General features: G+C 37.7%; 1 protein-coding gene across 1 annotated transcript in view; it reads right to left on the reverse strand.

Moving 5' to 3' along the window:
- Positions 1-13,608, reverse strand: part of LOC139739393 (uncharacterized) — a 103,414-nt gene extending 89,806 nt beyond the window's left edge. Inside the window, exon 1 of the mRNA XM_071650013.1 lies at positions 11,519-13,608. Coding sequence (XP_071506114.1) covers positions 11,519-13,608 — 2,090 coding nt within the window. The remainder of the gene's footprint in view (positions 1-11,518) is intronic.
- Positions 13,609-14,618: the final 1,010 nt, after the last annotated feature.

Genomic DNA, 14,618 nt, shown 5'->3' on the forward strand with positions numbered 1-14,618 from the left:
TCTGCAAATGGTAAATTATGCCTTTAACCCATTGAGGACTGGCTGATTTTGCTACAACACACATTTCCCATAGACACTTTCCCGAGTATACTCAGGACTCATCCTCAACGGGTTAAGGTCTTTTGACGACTTCAATCTTAGAGGGTACAGCTTACAATAAGTAATGCCATTTTACAGAATACAAATAGCATCCTTCACAGATGCCTATATGTAATGCAATATCAAGATGAATTGCTCTGAAGCAATATGGTGGTAATTGTCGCATCTCATGTATATATTCTTTCCAAAATACTCAGAGAATTATTCAGAGAAATGTTGCTAATGAAAACAGCTTGTACAGTGTATATGTATCAAAACACAGTTACTGATTGATCGCTGATTTTCTTGTTTCGTTACCTTCTCAGCCATGCAAAAATCAACCAACATAATACTCCCTCTTAGAAAGCCGACCCAGTATAACTCAGCATAAAGAAAAACTAGAAATGTCGCTATGGCGACTGATGCCTCCGCCATAATGCATGATTCTCCCAACAGGTGTATAGTATAATGTCTTCACATTGTGTGATGACAGTTTCACATACCTGGCAAAATGTTGAAATGACAGGTTTGTCAGAAATATCTTGAATGTTCACTTTCTTTGAACTGTGTTTGCTATAATTGTCTATTAAAGAGTGCAGGTACATGCATTTGGGGAATTGAGGATTTTTACTTGACTTCTGACTGACCCTTTTATAAGTTTATGCATTGAGTAATTTTCAAGGTATGAAAAAAGAGTGGAATTACAGTATAAGATATTTTTTTTTCATGTAAACCTGGCCTTGACCCTTAACCTTTGACCTTTGACCTTCTTGCAGGAAATTTCCAAGAGAATCTTTATTAGGTAATACATGTATATTAAGTTTTAAAAATAATAATACAAGCATTGCATCTATTAGTATATGAGGGAAATAGTAAAATTTTGACGAGTTGACCTTGACCTTTGACCCCCTGACTATTGACCCATGACCCCTAAATTCCCTAGATAATTCCTGCCAGTCAGTACATGCGTATGTACCAAGTTCCATGAAGATACATTGAACCATTTGCGAGAAAAGTGAAATTGTCACATTTTCACCTAACCTTTGACCTTTTGACTTTTGACCTTATGACATGAAACTCTCTGGAGAATCTTTATGCAGTAGTACATGTCTACACTAAGTTTCCAGAAAATACCTGCAGTCGGGCATTGCATGGATATGGGGGAAATAGCAACAGTTTTAGCATTTTGACCTTTGACCTCTTGCCAATGTCACTAAAATCTACTCAACTAATTGCCCCATCATATATCATCCTTGGACCAAGTTTGGTGAAAGCTGCTTCATCCAGTTTTGACTTATCACGTAAACAAATAAATTCTAGGATTTGACCTTGATCTTTGACCTTTGACCTCAGTCCGATTTAACTCAAAAATTAATCAAGTAATTGTCCCACCATACATCATCCTCGGACAAAGTTTGGTGAAATTTGCTTGATCCAGTCTTGAGTTATCGCGTAAACAGATACAATTTCATGATTTGACCTGAACCTTTGACCTTTGGCCTTCGGCCGATTTCACCCAAAATCTAATCAAGTAATTGCCCTATCATACTTTATACTTGGACCAAGTTTGGTAAAATTCCAGTCAATATTACTCAAGTTATCACGTAAACAAATGCGGACGGACGTACGTACAGATGTACGGACGGACGGACAACCCGAAAACATAATGCCTCCGGCACCACTTTGTGGCAGAGGCATGATAAAACACAACCAGTTAAAAGTGACTCTTGTAAATACATGCAAATCCATGTAAACGTGGTGTAAGTACCACAGTATGTTCTTCATCAAAATGTACCAAAATAGCCAAACACTCAGGGTAGAACAAAAATAAAATGGATGATTTAAGTTACCAAAATATGAAACACACTGATTTCCAGGGACAATGCAAAAAATAATAAAGAATTAAATGCATACACATATCATGCACTGACAACAAACTAAAAAATGGCATCCCACAATTTATTATGAGCTTCAAAAATACTCACGCTCAACAAAACTCAAACATCAGAGACAAGACCATGCGTGCACTACTACCAGAAGCTTGATTATGACTGATCCACGTTCATGGAGGGACTATATATTCTGATCTAGACAACACTTAACGGCAGGCAAATTTACAACCCAAAATATGGCATGGAAAACAGAGACATATCAAAACCTGATGGAGTTTGCACTTCGAGTTTCCTAGCAACTCATTGAGGTATGATAGTTTCAGTGTTTGCATTTTGAGCCCCATAAAAAAAAAGAAGGAAAGAGAAAACACAAGAGACATCAGCAAGATGAGATGGTTGGAAAAGAAGTAGGTATTCAAACACACGGTATACAGCTTGGTCACATGACTTAACGCAAAGTGTGGTGGAATAGAAAGCTGGGGTTTAATGTTGACAGAAAGTCTAGCACACAAGAGGCATATAACCCTCTCTAATTTGCATATGTAAATATGCAGAGAGTTTGATGGAGCCCCTGTGCTCTCCTGATTAAATATGCCCACAATGGACAGTTCATTTTACAACCACCAGTCACTATCCCTGCTGGAAGACTTGAGTAACTTATGTTCTTACTCTACACTTCATCAAATTACATATCTCATACTCTTCTTGTTGCATATCACATGATGTGGACAGAAATTCCTCCCATGAATGAAAAAAATCATTATGGCATACTCTGTACATGTATGTTATTCCACTTAAGTGCATACCTGACATTCAACCTCATGACATGTCGCTTTAATGAAATTAGATTATTAACCCATTGAGGTTGAGTCCAGTGTATACTCAGGCAGGTGTCTATGTCAAGTGCAAGATGTAGCAAAATCAGTCTGTCCTCAACAGGTTAAAGTTGCAATGCTTTGGTGGCAGCTTCAAAGCTTAAAAGCACTCTATTTCATGCTTTCATATCAATTTCAATATCAACATCATTTCTTTAATGTAACAGTTCCTTAAAATTGACCTGGGTATTAATATCAATAATTGATGCCCAAGAGAAATATGATCTAAAATCTAAAATGTTACTTGATTGTAACACATCTATCCTGGTCTTCTATTTCATGTAAAATGATTCTATGTTTAAGCTGATTTTGTCAAATACAACAAAATAGAAATTAAATAGAATGAAATAAAATCTTACGCCCACGGGAGAGAGAGAGAAAAAAAAACAGAAACCCTAATGAAATAAATATTAATACCAACCTGATTACAGGTTTCATTTCTTCTCATATACATCCATCCCTATAGAGATATATTGTACTTTAGCCCTTCAGACAGCTTCTAATCAGAGCAACTGAATGTTGTCTATGATGTAAAAATGAGTATGTAAAAGACACCAAAAAATCTACCTCATGTCTTCTTAAATCTCATCATGGAAAAACATAGCAGCTCTCCTAGATTTTATATGCATTTAAGGCATTATTCACCATTTGCAGATGAAACCAAAAAAAAGTTTGAGTGCTTGATAGTTTTAAAATGTGAGTTAGGGATAGAAACAACCAAAGTAAAAATGTAAGTCAGTACGATTATTGTTAAAAGTGCAAAATGTGAACAGTACTCATTTAACCCAAAAAAAAAATACTGTTTCCAGAAGAAATCATCTACATTTATGGTTTATTGAGAATTGAGAGTGAGATTGAGAGTGATGTCTCCATATAGTTGAGGCTTTGTTGCAATTTTTTATATGGTAGGATATTTTGTGATTTGATCACCTACAAATATGTATCAAATGCGATAACTTGAACATTTTTTTTTTAAATCACTGCTCCTAATGGTAAACAGTACCTTTAACCCCCTATCAACCACTTCAGTCCCTCACAGTATTCAACTCACTCTGAGCTGTTGTTTGATGTTGACAGCCCAGTTACCATCAGAAGAAAAAAAAAAGTAAAAACTCCTAAAATTAACGAACACAGGAGATGGAGTAACAGAAGTACAAATACAAGAAGCTCCAACCTTGCACCATTTCTGACAGCACCAACAAAACCCTCAGGTCTTATCGCAATGAAAACTCCAGAGATGAAATATCAGGAGTACAAATTTAAAAAGGGAGAAAAAAAGCTCAAACCCTCCATTGTCATGGCAACATCAATAGAACCCTGGAGTCCAATAGCAGTGATGCGCTGTCACATGCTTTGGCATCATCACACATCACATAGAAGCCAACTTCCAGAGTGCACCAGACGGCAATATTTCTTTCTGCCCTGTTGCGAGCACTCACTGAAGACAGAGATTGGAGATTGGGGATTCCTGGCCACAAGAGGGGGCAGTGACACTTTCAAGAAGCAGTTAACTTTCAATGCCTTGCCTAAAGAAAATACAAAACAACACTCAACGGTATTGCAGTTGATTATCCTCTGCAGACACACATATGCTACTACTACAAAAGAAAAACGAATGAATTGCAAACAAATTAAATGTCTAAAATTGCATGCTGTGTGTCATATCTGTATAAACAAACTTGATTCACTCTAGTCCTGATTTACATTATTTGTGAGGATATCTAATTTCTTTCTTTCTTATTTTTTTTTTTCTGCTCAGAGGTTTTCATAGGAAGTCTGTGGTTTCATCATTCACAGTCTGCATGTGTTTTCTGAGTCCATACTAAAAGGAAGTCCCTCTGAATTGAGCAGACATACAATGCAGTACATAGCTTCAAAATGACTCACATTTTGTATAGGACTTTCCAAGGCCAACCAAAGTTAACTAGTTCTAGTCAAGCTGATATTTTGATCTTCATGAATTTTCCACTGTCTATTCAATTATTGTTGACACCACAAGATCTCAATGGGGCTCAGGATGGTCCATTCAGTACACAGGTATGAGATATTCTGGGCAATCTTCCAGAATAGAAGGCACATGACTTGGCATATCCAAACTTGCCTACATCAAATACACAGTACATGAAATCTTTTATTGAAAGTGGGGTAGGTATGGTAACATCTCTCCTTGTATTATACCATCATACTAATAAAATGACGCTACAGATCACGTGGGGGTTGTGATTTGCCAAGGGGTGTTCACCAATGAATAGCAAACAGCCCCAATATCACCAGAAATAATTCTCATACAAATATTCCACACCCACAACGTTCGAAGCAATGTCCTTCCTAACTAATTTCTGACATATATCAAGAAAATGATCAACAAAATTAGGAAGATTTCTGAAGCACATACATGTCAAAGCCAGTAATTCCTGTTTCTGTCTCAAACTGAAATGTAACTCTGATCATACTAACATCTAGCTAATCTAAACACATAACTTTTGGTTACATTTTACCCAATGCATTACCAAAAAAATGTATATCTTAGATTTGTTCATCTATATCATTTTTTTATCAATATAAGTGTTTAAACTATATGTTAGGAGAATGCATCCAAAGAAGAGATTCAGTTCATAACATACACAGTGAAACCATGCAGCAACAGCTGATAATAAAGTGCAAATTTTTTATCAGACAATACATTCTAAAGGAGGGCAATTCAAGTTCACTGATTCGTTGCCAGGGGTCATATGATTGTGAATTATGGTTTTCATGCCACTGCAACAGCTGCTCTTATCACCCCATGTCTTTCCCACAGGCAGGGATCTCTCTGTGCTGTGATGTGAATGCACTGTACACACCACACCACCATTCCAATTTGTAGATGAAAAGAACAAGGGAAAGTGACCAGCGGACAGAACCAATTCCCAGACAGACATACATGCATGCCCTTGGAGAGTCTGTGCGCACTGTGCATGAATGGAAACACTCTAAACTGGCTGAACGTGACCAAAGCGTCACAGCTTCTACACTCGAGTCAATGAATGCATGTAGGTCGTATATAGTCCCACGCAACACTCTGTGATTCGTGTGTCCCATATGGTTAAATGCACCACTTCACACATTCTCTCAGTGCTTATTACTGGTTTCTGTTTCTTCTATTTTTCTCTGACAGGATGGTAGCACATGTGAGTCAGCTTAAATCTCCTAATTCTGATGAAGTAATTTGCAGGTTTACTGTTCACAGTTTCAATCAAAGACAAATGTCTCGAAAAGCAGCATTATCAAGCTAGATATCTTTTAATAACGGAAAACGTTTGGGCAAAGGAGAAAAATATTCATATCTTGTATGTGTGAGTAGCTCAAAAAAGATCCCTAAGCATCTGTCAGGTGATTTCCGTCATGAGACTGAAACCATGTCATCTCAGAACTATTACTCATTATGTATACAGTAGCTATGAAATAAAGATTTTTTTTTCTCATTACCACATTAAAAGGGGAATTCCAAACAATTTTCATATTTTCACATCATGTAGTAACTACAAATCAATAGTGCCAAATATAGATTTGTGGAGTTTATTGTGGTTCTTGAGCAGAGAAACCAATATCTGAAAAACCCAAAATAAATCACACTGAACAAGGATGATGACATAGGAGACTCACATATTCCAGCAATGTAGCAATGTAATTCCATTACAATACCACTTGCTTAACAACTTCACCTGTGTAGTATTCATGCATGCTTTCTTCTTTTGTTCTGCTTTTATGAGCACCAAATCCTGCATTGTAATGGTGAAGTTCCTTTGTCATCATCCATATTCACTGTGATTTGTTATGAATTTTGAAATTATTCTTATTCCATATCCCAATCACTATAAATTCTGTAATTCTGTACCCAGTGTAACCAATTTATAGATGTTTCAATGCAAAAGTCTGAAAATCATACAGAGTTCTTCTTTAACATTACTTTATGTATACTTAGCACAAATCCTCACCTTCATATCTAGTAATAGAGCACCACATGATGTGTGATATCATATTACTAAATCATTACCAGTAATTGGTAGGGACATTGGCTCTAGACAACCTCACCTTACCAGAATTCCATAAAGATGGGGCACAAAAAATTATATATATATATATATATATACAAATATATATATATATATATATATATATATATATATATATATATATATATATATATATATATATATATAGATAGATAGATATAGTACCACTACCTGGTTTGATTTAAATAGCTGACAAGCAAAAAAAAAAATAACAAAAATAACAAAAACAAAAACAAATTAAAAAAACTGGTGCACCCTCCATCACTCCCCCCCCCCCCCCCCTTTCCCGGATCCACCACTGGCAACCAATCAAGTATCAGTATGGTTCAGATCACCTGACTATATGTTAATGAGCTCAATATTTTTCAAAGAGTGCTGTTGGAGAGGTTTGTCATGCAAAGGAAGAGAATCAATGAATTTGTGATGCAAGAAATGAACAAGGAGAAACACTGGAATATACTCAAAGACAACCTTTATAAACTCAACAACAGGATGTGGTTAATATGACTTTTATACATTACAGGATCAGGACACACGATAAATGCACTAACCTACAGTATATGACGTTATTTTTGAAGTTGCTAGCAAAATCCAATTACATGTCATAAGTTCATAAATGCAAATTGTATGTGTATCTATCTACATCATGCATCTACAAAATATATTCATCACATTTACAGATTCTAAAGCTAGTACTATATTACACGAGGTTATTTGAACAGCCATTAAAAGGTAAATCATCATTTCCTTTCTACGGTCCAAGGCATATTCCAACAAAACTGCAAAATAAAATAGAGATTATTTCCTGCTACCACAATGAAGACTTAAACATAATTCTTCGGGATGTCTTCTGGTTGGTTGGGTTGTGGTATGGTTTTTTTTTTCTCCCTGAGTCATTCAGACATAATTGTTAATGGTCTTATTCATACATCTATCACTTTTCATTTAAAAATCATTTGACAACTATTGTTGAGGTTTTAAAATTTTTTATTTGATGTTTCTTGAACAAAGTCAACAAATAAGACACTGGATGAAATTTCATTCTTTTTTGTTGAGGTTTTAAAATTTGGATCAGATTTAAAAAGTAAAGCTATTCATCTTTAGATAAAACAATACATCAACATTGGCTTCTCCTTTCCAATCTGTACAGGACATGTGGAAGGAAATCCAACTTTCTAAAAGTCATACTTTCATGCAAAGGGCTTTAAGTTAATGGTATACTGTTCAAACTGATACAATCACAAACAAACAAACACATACACACCATTGTCACTCAATTCAATTGCTTGCAAATTTCAGATAAAAACACTAAACACTGGAGGGATGATTGTATCCAAAGAATAGTGAATTTCACAAGTTACTGAACTTTGTTTTTTAACACATATACCCACTGCCATTTATAAGGTCAATTCTTTGGTTTATTCATGAACTCTAACAATAATCATGATCAGATTGTGATATTCTACATGTGAAAGTTAAGGTTTGGCAGTTATTCTTTCTTTCTTTTTCTTTTCTTTTCTTTTTTGCTATTCTTAGTCAAAATCCAAAAAGAACTTGTGTTATGTAGTACTTTCATCTAGGCACCCTGTATCTCTACTCTGTGTATCATTGTCATTTACCCTAAATTTTCATCATTGTCCTGGGCAATGTTTCACTGCAATAATATTGTTTGATTTTGTAGTGTTATACACCTTTCAATACTTTCATTTGCTGTTTGACAAAAGTAAATACAGTGATAATGTATTCACTTTAAAAAAATACTGAAAGCTGGAAATTGGCAAATTATGTGGACATAAGATGCATTGCACATGATACTAAAGTCCAACAGGAAATTGGAGCCTTTAGATTTTTTGTGTGTTTGGTGGCAAAAGGTCACACATAATCCTTGATTCTCCATTACCATGAGCAATTTTCTATCTATATTCCAAATTATGCTTGCGTTATCAAGCCTGCTACATTGAAGGTCATATGCGTGCACATGCATTTAAGCAGTCTGTTGATGTGAAGCAGTGAGATGTTGAAACAACTGCACCAAGGATCCATAATATCACTAAATGAAACCTCCCATTATCTCCCAATTTAGACACTTACATTCCTAAGGGCAATACTAATTTCTTGACTAAAAGCAAATAATGCAATAAACAAGCATGCTTTGTTAAATAAGTATACGTATAAATAACTCAACTCAGGGAGAAACCACAGACAGCAAAAACATTAGTAATTGAAGCCCTGAAGATGAGAATGGCCCAAGTTGAAATTTGGCTGTCATTTCTGGTGAATGTTTGTGAAGTAATGCAAATATTCTGTGAAAATCATTCAGATAACTGCTTTACATTTCAATCTGTACGCACAACACTACTTGAATAATTAGAAATATTAGGATGTTATTGTTGGTGTTTTTTAAGTTTCTCAGAATTCTCTCTGATGGACTTAGGTCTTTCTTACATTCAGGTATTCAATTGTATCGAAACATGCCATTACGGTTTATATGCTTGTGCACATTGCGTGTTGATGATTGCTTTTCTATATGTGACCCGCTACAACAAAAAGGTCCTAAAGTCGCGCACGGTCGAAGCCGTGAAAATCGAGTTTGAAGTCAAAGCATTAAAATTGGTCAAAACTTACGATTTTCTGATTTTGATATATTACTGGAGTCTAACATATCTTCTTTCAACTGTCGAAATTCTGAAGCAAAATGATCAAAGGAAAGATTAAAAAATAGCGTTTTTCTGAGCCATGTTTTTTAGCGTTTCAACGAAGCAGAGACTGGTTCGAAAATTTGGATTGAGCGCCACAGATAGGTTCCGCCCTTAACAACGACCAGAGTGATCTCATTGGTCAGTTTGCTGCTTGCTGCTAACCGAAGCGTGAAGCTCGCACACTGCCCAGTGGACTGGTGCGTGCGGGCGGGGTGCGCTATGCTCAGCCGGTTCTCACATCCTGGTCACTGATTGGTTGGTGAGGAGACCGCCGACGCTGATGTGCTTGAATGAACTCTTCGGGGGTTGCTAGGGCTTACCTTCTATTGTCCAGAGGTGAAAACTGACTTGCGTGTCCCTTGATCGCGATTGCGTCGAAAGGAAGACTTTTAGGGCGCTTTTCTCAAAACAGTGATTTTCCAGACGTCTCGACATGCTCTCTTTTAAACATCGATATCTCCGCAGCCGATTATCTTTATAAAATGTGTTATATATCAATTTAAAGCAGAAAGATTAGGGGATTATATCATGCAATTTTCAAATAATCGACCTCGCCCGACTTTAGGATCATTTTGTTGTAGCGGGTCACATATCATCCATCATTCTCCTTCATTCCGGCAGGTTTTGCTGTTTAATTGTTTGATTTGGCATCACTTTTCTGCTGTGTGAAACCAGCATTTTCATTTATGGTACTTTTGAAAACATGACAGGGAACATAATGATATGATTTTGTTCAAAAGAATAGAAAGGGACATGAACAGAGAATGGGTTGCTAAAATATGTCTGACTACATCCAGACTATTGGCCACATTTGTACAACAATGACATATCGTCGGGTGCCCGTGCATTGGCCGCTAACGCAATACAATTTGTATTGCGTTAGCGGCCAATGCACGGGCACCCGACGATATATGAATACAAATGTACCTGTGATAATGTAAATAAACAACTTTATAATCAACAAAAAAATATACAATTAAATCTGTACATCCTCATATATGCAAAACACACATTGTTATTCAATACCAATCAGCATTCAACTTCACACGGTTAGAGCTCACAAAGTGTCTAGGAAACACAACAAGGGCCTTAACTGATAGGCTCTTTGTACATCTTTGTATTTAAACAATAAAAAAACATATGACACAAACTCTAGATGAACTGTGCAAAATATAGATGACCATAGTGATAACAACAAAATTAAATGGGGCAAATCAGAACATACATTCATTTTCCCATGCTTAACTACAAGGCAGTATGAGGTTAAATCTTGCATTATAATCTGAAAATAAATAAGGTCTTCTAATGGAATAAGGTGGCTATAGTGCATCATATAGGGGAATAAAATAGGCCACAAGTCTAGAAGGTATGATCACATTGATTTGTTACAGCTTTTTATATTGACCACATACGGTTTCTAATTCTATAAGGCTGCCTGGTTACATTTATTCCAGATCTTTCTTTTTTTTCTAGATAGAAAGGAAACTTTGTACAATGCTTACATCTGTACAGAACACATCCACTCACAATTATATCATTAATGTAAGGAGACTCACAATATATTTAAACAAGCACAGAACACTATTTTAGATAAGTAGAGGTATATTTTACTAAAAAACTACAGAGTACACGTGAGATAGAATTGTGCAAACTTGTATAAGATTAAGTGTGCAATTCAAGCAAACCAAGGGGAACCTCTAATCCAACGACACAGAAGAGTTAAGTAATTTCACATCAGATCAAGACAAGATTTATTAGAACACAACAACAGCAGTCATTCACATTGCAAGACAAAAAGGAAATCTGATCGCAACAGGGTGGAGGAAATAGTTTGCGGAACGAAAAGAAACAGAACCCACGTCACGTCACGTCACGTCACGTCACTCTTTGAAGGGAAAAGCGCTAGGGCTTGTACTCACAATTTATGATCCACTAGCAGCATGATAGCCAATGTGTTGTTGACAAGGGAAGCTGCTACATGCTGGCTGTAGTTTGGATCTCGTTCGTCCTCAAGGACACCACTTCCACCTGTTAGTGCGTCCTTGTCACCAACAACGTCAGAGTCCCTGCCAACGTCCGATCCAGGGAGCCCGTCAGAGGGGGGACAGGGATCCAGCAGCAACTGGTCCGGGATGGGCGGCAGGGACACCTTGGTCGCCTCCAGCAGAGTGGGTCCTAAAAAGCTCTTTGTGTCATCCTGGTTCAGAGAGCAAGATTCCTGTTTCATGTCAGGACTAGGGCTTTCTTCATTGGGACTGGCAGGGTTGTTGTTATTGTTGTTGTTCTCTTCATTTGACTCTTGGTATGTTTCAGAGCCTACGACTGCATCTCCGCTAGTGTCTGCACTGGTTAATTCTGTCACACCAGAAAGTTCTGATTCTGTGCACTTGTTCATGGGATGGCACAAGAGATTGGTGTCTATGTCATCCAAGCTACACAAATAGGATGACGCGTGCCCCTCTTTTGCCCCCAGGCCAATGGTGTCATAACTGATGGCTGCCTCGTGTTTGTTTAATGATCTGAATTCATTATTCATGGTTTGGGCAGAGAGTGTAGATGTCAGCCCACAGTTCGCCAGCTGAGCCTCCTCTCTGCCGTCACCATCACCACCACTACCACCACTGCTGGACAGACCTGTCAGCAACTCCACATTGAGGGCAGCATAGCCTTTATCCATCACCTGGTCATTAAGTGCTGAGGGACTATCGTGTGTTGGCAGAACTTTGTGGGATGAGGTATCTGGTGAATGTTTGGAGAACTTTAACTCCTCTGCATCTGACATGGCATGACTGTCAGTCTCAGTGTATTCCTCCTGACTGCTCTGGTGAAAGAGTTTTTGTGAGGCCAAAATACCTTCCTCATGAACCCAGTTTATTGGCACATCTGTCTCAAGTTCACTGACCTCTTTCTCAATCTCATCCACATCAATTTCTATTTCTGGGGCATAATTTTGGCTGTCCTCTAGGCCACAAAGTTCAGGAGAAGAGGATGCCGTCGAAAACTGGGATGGCATCAGGGGCGATGTGTCAGACGATGATGAAGAGGAAGACACATAGCGTTTCCTGGAATACCTGGTGTAGGACTGATCATGTGGGTAGCTTTCACGCTTCTTGAAGACCGCTGACAACTGCGTTTGCAGTTTTTTTAGCTTTCCCTGACTAGGAGGTTCTGGCATAGACATAATTCTGGTCTGTCTTGTATGGCGATTTCCATTTGTCTTCCACATTTCCAGATCTTTACTACAAACCTCGTACTGAGCTGCCATCTGTGAAGAATTCCTTGCCTCCGTTGTGTCCAATTCGGGATCAGACTTTATGGGTCTGAAGGCTCCTGCCGGGGTACGGTCACCACCATCCTGAGAACCAATCGAAGTCATTGTGCTGGACTTTGGTATGGTCAAAGTTAGTGGCTTGGCTTTTACAGGCTTGTCCTGCTTTTTTAATTTGTTCAGAGTATCTTCCATGCTGTCAACATATGTCTTGCCCCTTTTGAATCTACTTGGAGCCAGAGATGTCCACATTCTTCTCTTTTGCCCCATGTTTGTCACTAATGTTAATTTGTCAATCTGACAGAAATACTGATGAGTCCAATATTCATCTGCTTTCACGGGATCATACATATAAAATCCTGTCTGGATATCACAAAATGCTGGAAAGTCTATAGAGTCACAGCCTTTTTCACAGAAGCGCTGGCAATCACCATTGAGATCAAACAGAATGTCGCTGATCATGATGCTCAAACCACGAGACAAATGCCTTTTCATCGCGCCCAAGTTCTGAGGTAACATTTCTGGCATGCACACTCGCGGTTCATCCTCGCGGAAGGGATCGTACACGTGAACAGAGTCTGATGAAGTGTTTCTGTGCCATACAGTGCTTGATTGAGCCTGGGGGCACACGGATTGCAGGCTGTCAGTTTCATCACCCTCTGGGTATTGCCGTGAGTAAGGCTCTTCTCTCCCAAGACTCATGCAGTCTGAGGGCTCTCTCTCCGTGGCGTTTTCACCCATGCTTCGTGCCGATCTTCCAAAACTAGTCTCATATTCCAGACTTTACCTTGACAGCTTTTTTCAAAAGATGAAATGCCGTCCCTGCTTCACACTTCTCTCACTGTGGCATGATCAAAGATAAGTGATACAAAACCTAAGAGTGAATTACTTGCCTGGGGTTGGCAACGTCACACACAGAATGCCAGCTCATTAAATGTTAAACTTGCTGGAAACGCAAATATATTCACTTCAAAGAATAATCCCCAAAATTCTCCCTTCATAGGCAAATTTGCCAGCCACTTCTAACTTTACAGACTGCCATTGTTTTTATTTGTATCGTGAGCTTTGTTGACCATGCTTGTCTTGCATGTTCTGCAGGGTTGTGATCATATTACCTGCTCATGGTTTTTGGCAGATGAATTGCAAATGAATTCTGTACTGGAAAACCCATACATTTTAATTGATATTAATGATAATACTGTGTTATCAACTCTGAAATATACCTCTATGCAGTTGAGAAAGAAGAAAGGAAAGATGGAATTCTAGCTGGGAATTAGTCTGAGGGAGCAATTTCTATACTATACCCTATTACTTGTAAGTAGGTCAAGTAAGCAGAGCCTAACCTCAATGCAGATCTGCTTTATTAGATGAAGAGACTGAAGATGCATGGTAATAGGTTATTTTCAACTGTGTGCAGTATAAGGAAATTCACAGAGAGAAAAACATTTAAACAAACATAAAACACAAATACATAGTACTGCTACAGTAGCAATTTTCATCTCATTAAGTCTTTCACACTCAGCTTAAGATGATGAAGATCATGTGTTTTAATTTGTTCACTTCTGACATGCTTCTAGTCATTACATTAATTCATGTTGAAAAAAAAATCCCAGTGAACAACATAGTTGCACTATTTTGGCATTACCCTAAATGGAAAAAAAAAGAGAAGAAGATAAAATCTGACACTGCAGAATTCTGTACACATACAAATTTTTAGTTTGTTTTTAAAGATATCATTAACTCAATAGAGG

The sequence above is a fragment of the Diadema antillarum genome, unplaced genomic scaffold (assembly GCF_040938485.1).
Source record: "Diadema antillarum isolate AM-2024a unplaced genomic scaffold, OU_Dant_1.0 seq00000798_RagTag, whole genome shotgun sequence".
NCBI classification, from domain to species: Eukaryota; Metazoa; Echinodermata; class Echinoidea; order Diadematoida; family Diadematidae; genus Diadema; species Diadema antillarum.